The sequence below is a fragment of the Vanessa atalanta genome, chromosome 2 (genome assembly GCF_905147765.1).
Source record: "Vanessa atalanta chromosome 2, ilVanAtal1.2, whole genome shotgun sequence".
In the NCBI taxonomy this organism is placed as follows: Eukaryota; Metazoa; Arthropoda; class Insecta; order Lepidoptera; family Nymphalidae; genus Vanessa; species Vanessa atalanta.
In genome coordinates this window covers 7,386,643-7,401,413 of record NC_061872.1, presented here as the reverse complement: position 1 = coordinate 7,401,413, position 14,771 = coordinate 7,386,643, and the positions used below count along the sequence as shown (strand labels likewise).

Below are 14,771 nucleotides of genomic sequence, written 5' to 3'. Positions count from 1 at the left end.
TTCAGTCACGTTAGGTATATTTTATTTAAGAAAATGAGTGACTATCATAAATTATTTATAAATAGGTACCCACTGGTTTCGGATTACTTTATTCTTAATCCACGTACACATATTTTTTTAATTTTCATATAAAGTCGTTTTGTTTAAAAATAGTTACACATAACCTTATAATTTTTAAAAAGGTTTTTTTTATAAATATATAAGATATCCAATAACTTATTCAATAATTCAAAGAATTGTTGAAAGAAAATAAATAAATAAATATTGGACAACATCACATACATTACTCTGATCCCAATGTAAGTAGCTAAAGCACTTGTGTTATGGAAAATCAGAAGTAACAACCACATACACCCAGACCCGAGACAACATAGAAAACTAATGAACTTTTTCTATATCGACTCGGACGGGAATTGAACCCGAGACCTCGGAGTGGCGTACCCATGAAAACTGGTGCACACACTACTCGACCACGGAGGTCGTCTAAAGAAAGAAGTATTGAAATTATTGAGTTTTAGTTTTGAGGAATTAAATGCGTAAGAATATACGTTGAAATGACTATTAGTCATAACTCATAAGCTTCCAAACTTCTAAAAACGAAAAAACGATAAAGATAAATCTTGGAAAGCCAAACTATAGATTTTAAGTTTATTTTTTCCGGTGTTTGGAGAGCTATTCCCTAGTCTCAGCTACATAAGTACCGTTCTTAATGAGCGTCATATTAAAATTGGTATAAGTTTGAATAGCCTATTACACAAAAGTAATTGAATTGTAATTATTTACCGTCCAATAATAATCCAGGTGCAATATCTTGTATGTACTGTCCATCTGCATCGTCTCCGATGACTGTAAGAAGTCGCGCCCGTCCGTCTCGTAGCCGCCATAAAGCTTCTGCCATATTTCTCGCCACGCCGCCTGCACACTGCTCCGTCTTACAGGCGTGAGTACTACCGTCCAGCTTAAAGATTTACCAAAGGAAATTAATGTTACAACATTTTAAAATATAATTCATTTTAAGTTAATTGTTGAACTAATGTATAATATAATAGAAGTTTATGAATAGTCATGAAGGTCCTAACCATACGTTCGGTTAGTTTGAGTTAGGAAGGATATAGATATCTAGAAATTATGTCATTATGGTTAATCGTTGCGGTATTGTTAATTATCATTGTTACGTAAGACTCATCTTGTGATTTCTGTGAATCTGTTAGCAACATAGCAAATAATTTAAAACTAATAAAATTGTCTATATTTAAATTTGCAATTGCAGCACGCCATAAAGATATGTTTGAGTAGGTTTGTCGTTAAGATTTTTTTCTATTTGTTTCAAATTAAAAGATGTTTACAGATTTTTTTATAATAATAAATCCCAATAACTAGCCATCCTTGGGGAATATGTTAAATTATTACAATAAAAATGACCAGACAATAAAATACAGTATTTTGTAAAATAACGTTGATGAAACATACAAGTGAACAGTACTAAATTATATAATGCAGGTACATTTGCGGGTAAGGTCTATGATCTAACTACGGAAAAAAAACATTATATGATTATTTTTAGTATATATATTGCATACGGTAATTATATTCACTTGCATAAGCGATAAAATAATAATGTCTATGTGTTGCTTAAAACTAAACATGAATATAATACGTTACCTTTTAAAATAAATTTCAATGCGCTTGGGTATTAATTCATACTATTATGCCTTGACGTTAAGTACTGACGATGCAATTAAATATTCTTAAAGCTATTATTATACAGTAGGTGACGTATGATGTTATCCGTAACATTATAATATTCTTAAGACAAGTTAAGTCAGTCTGTCAGCAATTGTAGTGCATATTAAAAAAAAAAAAACTTTCTTTTGAATTTTATACTTTTTTGTTTGTAAATATTATAACAAGTTATACTATTATGTAATATTATCTGTTATAAAATATTCTTATTAAGCTTATTATGATTTTAGGTACCCATTATATATAACTTAGAAATCAATATTACACAGACAGGTACAGACTATTATAAGTTTAATATAATAGTATGACGTAGTTTTATATTTTTATTCCTTTGTTAAGTTTGTAGTGCGCCCTTAAGCTAACGAGTACGATAACGCAGTAAAATATACAAACGTAGTCTTTCCCGCCTTGCAATGAAAATCGCATGCAAAGATAGAATTTTATTCAAAACAATCTAGGTCCCCTCGTGTTAAGGCACCATTTTGTTTTGCCTAGTATCGCACTAGCATGTGGCGTTGACCGCAGAGATGGTATCAACCTTTGCACGCGATACTGTAGTGCGCTAGTGAATTATGCAATCTACGTATTTTTGTCCCTATAATAAATAAGAATAATTTATGTTGCGCTAAACCCTAACTTATAAAAGTTTATGCGCACTGACATTAAATTCGCGATGCAAACAGGGGTTTTTATTTCAAAATCGTTAAAATTTAACACGGTTTTAATTACGATCCGAAAATTTAAAATTTTAACTGTTATTGTTAATATTTTATTATATTTAAATATACGCGAATGTGAATGTGTTGAGCTATCTATATGAATCAGTTTCCTTAAGAAATAATTATACACAAAATTAATAGACTTAAAGTAAAGTATACCTCGTTGAAAAATCATTTCTTATATAATATTTTTTCTTAGTTAAAGATTGATATTATTTCTGTGTGTAAATTGTATATATTATGTAAGTACTCAAATAATATATATTTACATTAGACGGTAAATTAAACTGTGTCGAAACGCTGAATGTCAACTGCTGGGAATAGCCTACCTGTTTGCATAAAAACCTTATTACGAGCTATATTTTGACATTGACTCTTAGAACTGATTGGAAATTCTCCAGTGCTCAATAATCACGTACTTTCCGCCTAGGGAAGTACGTGATTATTATAAACAGCTAATATTTTTTAAATATATGTATGTATTTGATTATATATTTGATACTAGTACTTCTATTAGTAATACAAACGCTAAGATATATATATTTTTTTTATTTATACAAGCGAATATGATTGCCATAAATTTATGGAATATGAAAATAATCGTTCAATCTTTCTTTATGCGTATATTATGCAATGTATTTTAATTGTGTATAATTAATACGTGTATTTTAATTAGAGAAAAATTGTAACTAATGAGTTTCTGTTGGTTATTTATCAAGCCTCAAGTTCAATTAAATTTTGTGAAATGATGTTCTTGGACGAGTATTTGGATAAAGTATGGTTTGATTTTTATTTAATATTATTGTTATTTTCTTCTATTGCGTAGTAAATTACTAATAATCCTATTTAGCCCTCCAATTAAGCTTAAAGCTTGTGCCATGAGTGGAGACGACGATACCCCACGGGTGCCCAACGAACCAGCAACATTTTTTTGCATCGCTAGGCGGCGTAGACCATTGCGCTATTGACGCTTAAATTATGTTATTATCGTTTTACGGTTATAGTGGAACAGTCATACTGTCGTAAAGGAATAGGTACATTTGGAACTTTTGAATGGGGTCAATTCGTCAGTCGTCATAAGTGTTATTTTAAGATTAATTGTTATTAAAATATTTGGTTTCACGCATGTTATTAACCGAATGCTCATCATTTTACAAAGACGTGATGATGATGGGAATCTTTGTTTTCCCATAAAATGTCGAGCGTTCTTTGATAAATAATTTAACTCTTACCGATATAGCAAATAACGTTAAATGAATAAAACAGAAGATAATGATGAATAAATTTACATATAATTAATTCAAATCGATCATAGTGTTTGAGCAACTATTATTACCATGATAATAGATATCCAATACTAATTAATGGTTAATTTCTGTGAACGTGTGCTATGCCTATTGTAATTTGAAACCATTACCATATACGTATGTACGGTATCAAATAACAAATTAATGAGCAAGATTGATGAGCTAGGTGACGACAAGCTTTATAGAGTGATTAATCTGTTTTGTCAACGGTATCATAAATATTATATCTGATTAAAAAATGTCTTAGCTGTTTTTGTGCTCATGTGTGATCGCAATCCTGTGATAGTGTGATATAGGACTAATGACGCAACCAACTAAGAATTGCTTCACTGAACTTATCAACTTTCTCGGACCTCGAGATCTGTACTTATTAGCTAGCCACTTAACTAACTAATTAGTTACGCAGCAACATGTAAAAGCTACTTGAACTCGCTTGCAGTTTAGAACAGTTTACGGGAAAGTAATTACGAGTAAATAAAACTAAAACATTGTACAGTATTGTTTATTAAATAATTAAAACATCAAACATTCGATAACATCTGATGAGATTAACCAATTCTGTGACCGTGCTAAAAGAATGTTTTTCTAGATTTATGTGAAATAAATTAAAAGTTCCTTAATCAATTATAGAATAAAGGTTTAATGACATTTTAATAAACTTTTTAAAACATAGTATATAATTTTGTTTAAACTAAATTAGGCCAATATGGTACTTTTTCAAAATTTAAATTTATCCTTACTTCGAGTTATATATTGTGATAATCTATATACGATTAGCAGAAAATAAAAAAAATCTACCTAGTCTTAAGAACTGTTCGTGACTGTACATGTGCTTTGTTTTGCATTGTGCTATGTTTTATTTGCTTAAACAATCAAATACAAATGATTTGAAAATAATAATAACGTACGCTTTGTTAATGATTACTTTATAAGGTTTATTGTTCATGTCGATTGTTTTTTTAATTCATTTCTATGACTAGCCACCCGTCCCGACGATGAACAGGTAAAATAAATATTTATCTATTATGTACATATATCTATATATTACACAGGGGTATCAAATATTGGTTGACAAAGTGGTTAAAATTTGAGCTGTCAGTTGTGCTTCCGTTGAATTTCATAATTTTGGTCTATAACTAAAATTCAATTAATTAATGTCCGTCATTTTGATCAGTTATAATAAATTTAGTATATATTAACCATTGAGATAGTAATAAGTCATGAATAGTAAGTATATATATTGAGAGGTGTTAGGATGTGAATATTAAGAGATATTTTTTAATTAAAAATTATAAAAAAACACCTAATGGAATATTAAGGTACAAAAACTGGAAATCATCAAAAGTGCCACTTACTTATCGGGATCAACTATACTAGGACTAGGTCTATCCATATGGCCACTCCAGTGAAAAACTTTCATTAAAATCTGAAATTTTATGCACTGAAACTGATGGTGCTGTTTATTATTGGTTCATCGTCCTAATATCTCTGTATGAAGTAACATCGAAATCTTTAGTGTCGATTTTGGAGAACTAAAACGTATGTTTACAAATATCGCTCGTGTAATAGTTATTATTTGCACGTGAACGAAATAGTTTCTACTACAAAAATACTACAAGCGAGCGCAGTTATATTTAACAGCGAGTGTTTGATATTTGAGATGTAATCTCACGGTTAAAGCTTGCTTTGAATGTTGTATAAAAGGAATATATAAATAAATGTAAATGATACCTAACGTAATTAGTGATCCTTATTTCAATTATACGATTTTTTTTACACGATATTAGTAGTACGTACCACTCACAACATATATTATACCGAGAGACAGTAATACTTAGTATAATTGTGTTCAGATTTGAAGGGTGAGTGAGCCAATGTAATTTAGAGACATAAAATTTTAGTTCTGGTTGCTGGCGCATTGACGATGCAAATAATGTTATATTTCTCACAACACCAATCGTGTTGAGGCGTCTACTCACTACTATTTGTACGTCTGTCTGTCTATTTCATAATAAAAAAATGTAAACGATTATTACAATCATGACGATGTCCCTTTCGTTTATATCAAGTACGACCATTCTCATTACTCAAGCACATGATGCCGACACGTTGTGTAATAATAAAAAAAAAAAGAAAAAAAAATAACCGACATCAAATTTTGAAGTATCAAACAAAAAAATGTATATTCTTATAAGACGTAGTTCTGAGGTAAGAAATATAAGGTTAAAAACGGTCCAGTAGCTAATCGTGAGATACGTGTGGACCATTTTTATTGTTTAAGTAGGATCAGTGTAAGACTGTTTAGCCTATTACAATCGAAGAAGTTATGAATATAAACAAATCTTAGATTTACGTATTCCATGCGATTTGGCAATAACACAGCTATATAGCGCGCTGCTAACAGATCTTGATTAATATGTCTTTATTTATAATACAACATCATTCCACTTCACTGCTTATATCCACTTATAATATTACTTCCAAAGTTCCGACGACATTTATAATGCCAATTTTTCGAAAATCTAGATTTAGATATAGTCTATTCTGAACCAAAGAGGAAAAATTTATTATAAATAACACCACCAACCGCGTCAAATTGTCAAATGTTCTTTATTTGGCTTTTGTCCTCTTTGGGTCGGAATAGACTATATCTAAATCTAGATGTGAATAATAGAATTTTATATTAAATATATGTATCTAATATACGCACCTAACTCTTATAACTTTATAAGTAAATGAAAGCTTTTTTAATAATTTGTGCGGAACACTGAAAATATTGTTCGTAAACTGTAGCTGGCAGCAATTTACTTCAACTACATTTTTACTTAGATCATAAAATAACGTTAACGTTGAAAGCGGTATTTTACGTAAAAGTAATAAATATTTATTCACAACTAATAGCTTGAAGAAGAAGACGCTTGTCTTCTCCTTTTGATGAATTTGGAGACGATTTTGAGTTTATTCCGTTACAGTGTGACAATGTAGGATGATAGATACATGAGTTCTTATGAATTTCCACGATGTTTTCCTATGCACGAGATTATAAAAACAAATTAAGCACATGAAAATTCAGCTGTACTTGCCCGGAATTGAACCCGGAATTATCGTTTCTGACCGTTGGAACATGCTCATAACATAAACCTTAAACTTTAAAAAATACACAAATAAACAGCTTTCACTCTTAGTGTAGAGTACGTGTATAAAAAGTTAAAAGTCGTGTTAGATTTTATAGCCGTTTAGTTTCAAACAAGAGTTAAACTTCTAGCATTAAATTTAACGTAAGAAGCTATTCAACATAAAATGTGCTCAATCTCATCATGATGTGAAGCTTTCTATGTTTAGTACCCGATGCATAAATTAAAAGACTTAAAATAGACTCCACGCTTCGCAAGAAATTTGACGTTAACTGTTCATCTCGCTTTCGCTGGAAGACACCTTACGTTCACAGGATTACTTGATAATTGGTCTTATATCACAACGTTTTCCTCCGTTATCTTTTTATTTCCAAGGGCAAATGTTTTATTTTTTAATAATATTATTTTGATATTATGTATTGTAATTGTTATTTAATATTACTAACGTTTTATATATTACAGCGAGAAGAGCAACCTCCATTGTCATAGTGTAGTACGACAAAAGTACAGTATTTTTAGATTTTCTTAAAGCTTCGTTGTTTCCGATCATTAATAGAGTGTATTGGGTAGTATTTTGGCAGCAAACAGTTGGTTTTTCAATGGTTTTTGCAATGTGGGAGGGCGCTAGGGGGCGGCGGTATCGAGCGTGGGCGCGCCGCCCCGCGCCACTGAAGCCCTAGAGTGTAGAGCCAGTCCGCCGAGAGGCACCGCGCGCGCCCGCCGCTATTCTCTGCACTCGCGAAACTTGTTTCACCCAACTAACAATCTAGTGCACATGACAATATAACTTTTATATATTACCCAAGCGATATTCACGGGCACTGTCTCACAGCGGTGCTGCTGATGAAGCAGCTGACTTAGACTTTGTTTAAGTTCGTAGCCGTCGTATTATTCCGAAATCGGCAGACCTAGCGACTGAAATAAATAGTGTGATAAATTGATATGATTTGTGACAGCAAATTAGTGGTTATCGAATAAATTGGGTGGTGGTAACGTCACGTCTACGTCATGGTACGAGGTACGTGTGTCTTAAGAACTTAATAAGACGGCTTTTTTTATACGAAACGAAAGCGTTTTTAACGAATGTTTCAGTTCAGCCCGTATAAGATGAACGAAGGATAATAAAATAACACTTAATTTGAATGATATATATCTAAAATTTTAGGATTTTACGTAGTTTTTTTTAGGTATTTGTCATACAATTTTTGTTTAAGTATACATGAACATATGCTACAAGTTAACAGGATTAAGCCTACAAATGTGAAAAGGATTATCTATTATTTGAAGGACCTGAATTATTGATATCCTATTTTTTTTATTTACGATAATTGCAAAATAAAGTAAACGTTGTTATTAAAATAATTGTTGGTAAAAAAATAATATCGTCTGGATACACCTTAATTTTTTAATTCCATAATTTCTTTGTATGTTAAATAAGTTTTTAATGACCAAGATTCTTAAATCTGAAGGCAGACAGCCAGTTTTTATCACTCGGTATTTTTAAAAATAATTTATATACCATTTATGACTATTATAATGATAACCATATTATATTATACATTAAGACTTTAGTCATAGTGCAATCATGTAATAGTTGTTTAGATGATTTTTGTGTGAAAAAAATAAATATTATAAATATCAAATCATTCATATCGTAAATATCAGTTCATTCAAATATGATAATTGTAGGATCTGATGAGGATGGCTAGGTTACTTAAATCAGACTTGAGAACCTGCCCAGAAGCGTAAATAAGATCAAAGCATAGTTTTATTATAAAAATAATTATACTTGATAAATTTAGGGACTAGTTCGGGTTCTATCGTTATTTATTATATTGTGATAGAAATAACAGACGTCGTGAATTTAATTCTCAGCAAACATTTATAACCTATTTTTAAGGTAACGATGTGATTTATTAAAAAATAAAATACTATGTTACTTTAAAAGTACGTAATGTTAACGTTGGAAAAATACACGTCGGACAATTTATGTAATAACGTATTTTCTGTATAATGATCTTCGTTTTTTAATAAGATGGCTTGAAACGAATTTTATGATTGTTTATATCCAAATTATTATTAAATTTTAACACATTAATTTCTTTACAAGTTTTTAAAAAAAAAATGTTATGTCAGGATTTTTTATAAATAGAAATAAATCGATAGTATTTATTGCGGATTACCACATCGCCAATAAAGATATTCTAAGGTTGATATAGCGTATAGACTGTAATATTATGTAATTAAGATATTGAATTAAATTTAACACAGAATATTAAAAAGAATTTTATTAATAAGAGTCCAATTTCTTTGCTTAATATTTTATAATGCGATATGCAAGTATTTTATGATATCGCCAGAGAAATGTTTTATTTATAAATATTTCTGCTTAATTTTAGAAAAGCATTATAAATTTGTGACGTAAACAAACGTAGAGTTATGTGACCTAATTCTACTTATAATCGGTTTGTGGAGATCAAGTGCAATCAGCTAAATTTAAATAATAACAAGACCACTGTTACAAAAATATACTAATAGTGCCATGACTTACTTTGTACAGAAAAGATAAAGCGTTTCCAAACTGTTAACAATAAAAGGATTTTTTTCCTGATCCATACGGGGATAGATCTATTACGAAGCGGCGAACTTCACGTGAAATTAGTTAAATTTTATTAAAGTAACTTATAAGTTACTTTAGATTATAATCTAATAATCTATAGATTATAACCTAATTGGTATATTTTGTACAGATTTGTATTCTTAGTTAGTACACGCGCGCTTATATTTACGCATCCTAGTAATAATAAAAAAAATAACAAAATGTCAAATTGATATTTCATAATTATGGCATGGCAACTAATCTATAAGGTAAAAATGAATAATGGAATATTCAAGACATTTATCTGACATCGTGTAGGCCTTTTTTAAGTTTGTATCGTGTCAAACATAAAATGGATACGAGGCGTCTCTTAATTTGTTATGTTACTGTATGGAGAAAAATGTTTTGTACTCTTCTTGTTTATTATTATAATAATAATAAACATTTTCATTAGGTTACTGTAAGCTAGTAATATTATATATAATATTCCTAGCTTATATGAAGATAAATTTGTAGATAAAATAAAAAATATTGTACTACATTTATTATTTTTACGATGTAAAGATGTCATTCAAAATGTACTGTGCCTTATACAAAAATACGTCCGAGTTTGGTGAATAAATTGGCGAATTGTGAGCACACGCCATAGTTTTTAAGCTTCCGTATTAATTAATGACAATATAATACTTGAAGTAGGTACGTTTTAGGCGCCTTAAAGTTTTTAAAAGGTTAAAGGCAATTGGAGACAAAAAGTAGTTTTAATCTCAAGTTAGCACGCGAGTTTAATTTCCTAAAACTTTAACGAATTCCGGAAAAAGGCTCTCTCCTGGGCACAAATTGTTACAGTTCTCATTCTGCCATCATTTCAAGTGTCTATATATAGCGAAGGGTACGTAAATGTCAGGGTTTAATGAAAGACTATTACGAAGTGGAACGTTTGGACAAACATTTGGTAGTTACATTTTTATAGAAAATATGTTACATCGGAAAATATATGGGAAAGTAAATGATTAAAAGTTAAGAAAATTCATACTCAACTTAAATAATGAACAAAGCTTCTTCTTCATACTAAGCGACATTAACGAGATAATCTCGGCCCTATAAAAGACATATACAAATAAAAGACATTAAACTAAGAATTGAATTGAAATATGTGATTCAATTACATAAATCAAATACTTGAAATAAACGTCGTGATTATATACGCGGTGCTTGAAATACAAGCATCCAAAATATCAATTCTATATTCAAAAGTTTTCGAACTATATAAATGAATGTATTTAATATTTCTCCGAACTAAACGGTAGTGGTCATATTCTATATTTTTAAAAGTTTTGAAAGAAGAGGAAATTAATAAAAATAAAGTAAAAAATATTTTATAATTTTAACTAATTAAATCAAATTAATGTTCCCAATTAATCAGCATTTTGTGTAAAGACAAATTTATAGCAGCGAGTCGATAAAAAAAATATTTTACAATATTATTTCATAAAATAATATTAAAATGTTACAGTCTCGAAAGTAGTTATGTTGGCATGAAGATATTAAAAATGCACATCCACACGTTCGATGTGTTGGATCATCGGAATACACTTATCCATTTTAAATTGAACAATCTGGTGCTATTGACAGATTGAAAGCATATTCACATTTCTTTATAGAGTTTTGCGGTTATTTTATGTCTTGATTCTTTATGAAGACTGGTATTGTTAGTTTAATGTTAACAAAATGTAAACATTTTTCTCTGTACTGAGTAACTGAACCATAGATTTCTTTTAAAAGTTGTTGTTTTCTGTCAATGAATTGTCATTATCAGACATGTTTTAGGATGATAGGTTTACGTTGCCATGCATTTGTAAGGACAAGCCAAGTCATAGATCTTGTATCTGTTATCCTCGGTCGTATCGGATCTTCAATATAGTATCGGTGATTGTGCACACACTTGATTAATATAATATATTTTCGCGAAGAAATACTGTAGCCGAAATCATTTAGGAAGATATAATCAATAATAGACTTTAATTTATATCGAATTTAGATGAAGGAATATATAATGCATGAATTAGTCGTGTATAAATCCTTAGTTTCGAAAGCAATGGAGCTAAATATAATAATAAAATATAAATCAAAACAGGCTCGGACCAAAATGTCTGTAGATATAGGAAAATTAAATGCATTAAAAAAGAAACGTTTTATTGTTAAAAGGTGATAGGTCAAATAAAGGCAAAATACAATTAAGTCGTGAGGAAAATGTTAATACGTTGACATGTGGCGTAATCAAATTGCACAGCCTAAATAAACGTGACGGGGCGAAGATAATCTTTTTTTTGTTAAATTCAATATAAATGAATGTTGTGGGGTAAATAATGATGTTGGGGCTGAAGTTAAATCGAGGCATTATTAAATTGCAGCTTTTATACCTGACGTTGGACTATTAATAGGTAAGTAATGGCGAACACATTAATCGCGTGATGTTGAAGAATGATAAATTGTTAAAGTTTTATTGCCTGGAAATGCACTGGCCTTATAAATGGAAGATTTAATATTTATAACTACAGATATATTATATTTTAAATAGTGTTATGGCTTACACAGGCAATATAAAATGTTCATAGCTTAAAAAAAATATCAAGTTAAAAAATTTAAAAGATTATTTTGATTTAATTCCCGTAATAAAACCAATATAAATTAAGTGTATTAGATTGTGATTTCACCAATATTAATAGTGTGTGCAAAATTTCAGCTTAGTCGGTTGGTTACAACTCTTATTAAATTCAAATCTGAGTTCCGATGCTCTCATACTAAGGGGTGAGGTTAAAAAAAATGTTGTATAAATATTGACAACAATTGCTATATTCTTAAAAACATAAATTTATGTTATTTAATATATAATATAAATGAATGATATTCTATGTTCAAAGAACAAAGTAATTGTAGAAAATGTTCGGTCTCTGTAACTGCATTATCTTACGCTCAAACAATCACATTGATTTTCAATTATGACAATAATTAAAATCATATTATGTCAGTTCATTACTTTATCTTGAAAAGCTGGTTTTCGGCGTTATATTAAAAATAAGATAGATTGAAACTGGAATATATTTGTTAAAGCTACTGGCCGGATTTTATTTTTGTTTTTACAGCACGTCGGTCAAATCTTTTCAACTTTTGTTAATAATGTCTCTTCGGATTTTTCCAAGATAAGTTATAACAATATCATGTGCACTTTTTTCTCGTTTAATGTTCGAACGTCTATACATAATTTATAAAAAATGTATTCCTTAGTGCAATAATAAATAAAATATGATGTATATAAATTGTCGTTAAAGCTACTGATATGGATCTAAAGTTACTCAAGAGGTTTTTTTCATAGGATACATCATCATGACTATATTTGTGACTTATTTTTGTTTCGCAGTAATGATAATAGTATAGTAGAGTTAAGAATGATTGTAACGTCACGTTTGCGACACCGCAAATTAATCCTTCCTTTGTTTTGATTCGCTGGTGAAACGCATTTACACATTATGTAGGAATTACCGGCGCCGAGTGCACCTGAGTACTCACTAAAAAATTTGGCGCAACCCTCTTCGTCTCTTCGGTGGAGCTTACTTGAATTAAGTATATTTTGATTTTGAGTCATTTTAAGTGATGGGTTATAAATGTAAAAATTATTGATATGAAACTAAACTGTTATTTTTCATTCTCAATCATATATTTCTACTAATTATTTATTATATAAATAGTGTAAGTAAAATTTGGAGTTTATCCCACCGCGTTGCTCCAATGCGGTTTGGTGGATACATACGTGCAGAATACCTCACGATCTTCTTTTTCACCGCGAGTACGAGATGAGTTACCTGGGCTTGGACTTCCAATATTTTGGAAATTTTTACTGATGATATAATTATACTTAAGAATAAAAAATATATTGACAAAAATAAATTGAGGTTTGTTACATATCTACACTTGTGATAGAGTTTGCACGGAGATGTTCTGTGAAGTAGTACTTCCCTTAAACGAGTCAGGCTTTGGTAAATACAATATCAAAGGCTAATAAGCATATTTATATACCAACGTATCGCTCGAGTTCCCGTCGATCTGTTCCTTAATAATATTCACTGAAGCGAATCTAACGAGAATAACATTTTGAGGTTTTATTTTCAATAGGATTCTAGTAAAAAGTAATGTTTAATTGATTTAAATTTTTCAGTATACGTAATATTTTTATGTATGTTTCGGTTATAGTGTTTATGAAAGGATTTTCATGATTCGTTTTGCCTTGGGTTCATCTTAATTACCGAGGTATTGAAAATTGTTACTTTTTTATTTGAAGCGTACGAGTATATTCAGCTAAACTTATATTAGTTTAGATATTTTACGTTTTTAACCTTTTAAAAAATACTTTTGATTTGTCGTGTAACTGGACAATTTAATTTTAGGTAGTGCTATTACCGATCCCGAACGTATTTTCTACCAATGAGAATGAAAAAGAATTCCTTTTCGCAAATGAAATTACAAAGAATATTCATATATCGTGTATGGAAATGAACGGATTCTATCATATCCAATTTTTTTAGTTATCACTTATATATTATTTTATTGTAATATATATCGATGAATGTTTTTATAATAAAAGTTTTAAATTTGTTAATAGGCAATCTCTTTGGAATTTCATTATATTGCAAGTATTCCTACTTCATTAAAAACATTCCGAAAGAAGTCTCGAGCTCCAAGACTATAACAATATTACAAGTAGGACTACCAATATTATAAACATCTTCTTTACTTGATGCAGTCTCGTATTTATTTTTTAATTTTTCCAACTCTATTAAACCTTTGTTATTAGTTCTCGTTTGCAAAACGTTTCTAAATCATATTATTATACTAGATGTCGCCTGCATTCCTGTTTTAGAGTTCGGTCGTCAGGTTTTAAGCAAAATAAGTCGCCTATGCCCTTCCTTGAAGTAAAAACTTGCTTCAAATTTCATTAAATTCAATTTTGTGGTTTGATTGTGAAAGAACAACGTACCTAGTTACTTTCGCATTTATTATATTATTAATGATTTTGATGAAATTTCTTATTTAATTTGTGTAAATTTCAAATAAATTTGAATACAATTGTATACTTATTCTACGTTGTTACAAAAAACACATCGACGAGTAATAAGGATATAATGTACTTTGAAGATTTTAGTTTATAAATAAAAAAAAGGAAAGTGGTAACAATGGCCTCCTTTCACTTTATACTACCACGCTGCTCAAGTAT

At 29.7% G+C, this 14,771-nt stretch overlaps 1 protein-coding gene and 1 long non-coding RNA gene across 2 annotated transcripts in view; one reads left to right on the top strand and one right to left on the bottom strand.

Annotated features, from left to right (window-relative positions):
- LOC125070771 (pseudouridine-metabolizing bifunctional protein C1861.05) overlaps positions 1-14,771 on the bottom strand; it is a 155,241-nt gene that overhangs the window by 16,964 nt on the left and 123,506 nt on the right. The window contains exon 8 of the mRNA XM_047680732.1: positions 784-958. Coding sequence (XP_047536688.1) covers positions 784-958 — 175 coding nt within the window. The remainder of the gene's footprint in view (positions 1-783; positions 959-14,771) is intronic.
- The window catches only part of LOC125070838, an 83,747-nt gene continuing 76,576 nt past the window's right edge, over positions 7,601-14,771 (top strand). Inside the window, exon 1 of the long non-coding RNA XR_007119892.1 lies at positions 7,601-7,921. This is a non-coding gene — a long non-coding RNA (uncharacterized LOC125070838). The remainder of the gene's footprint in view (positions 7,922-14,771) is intronic.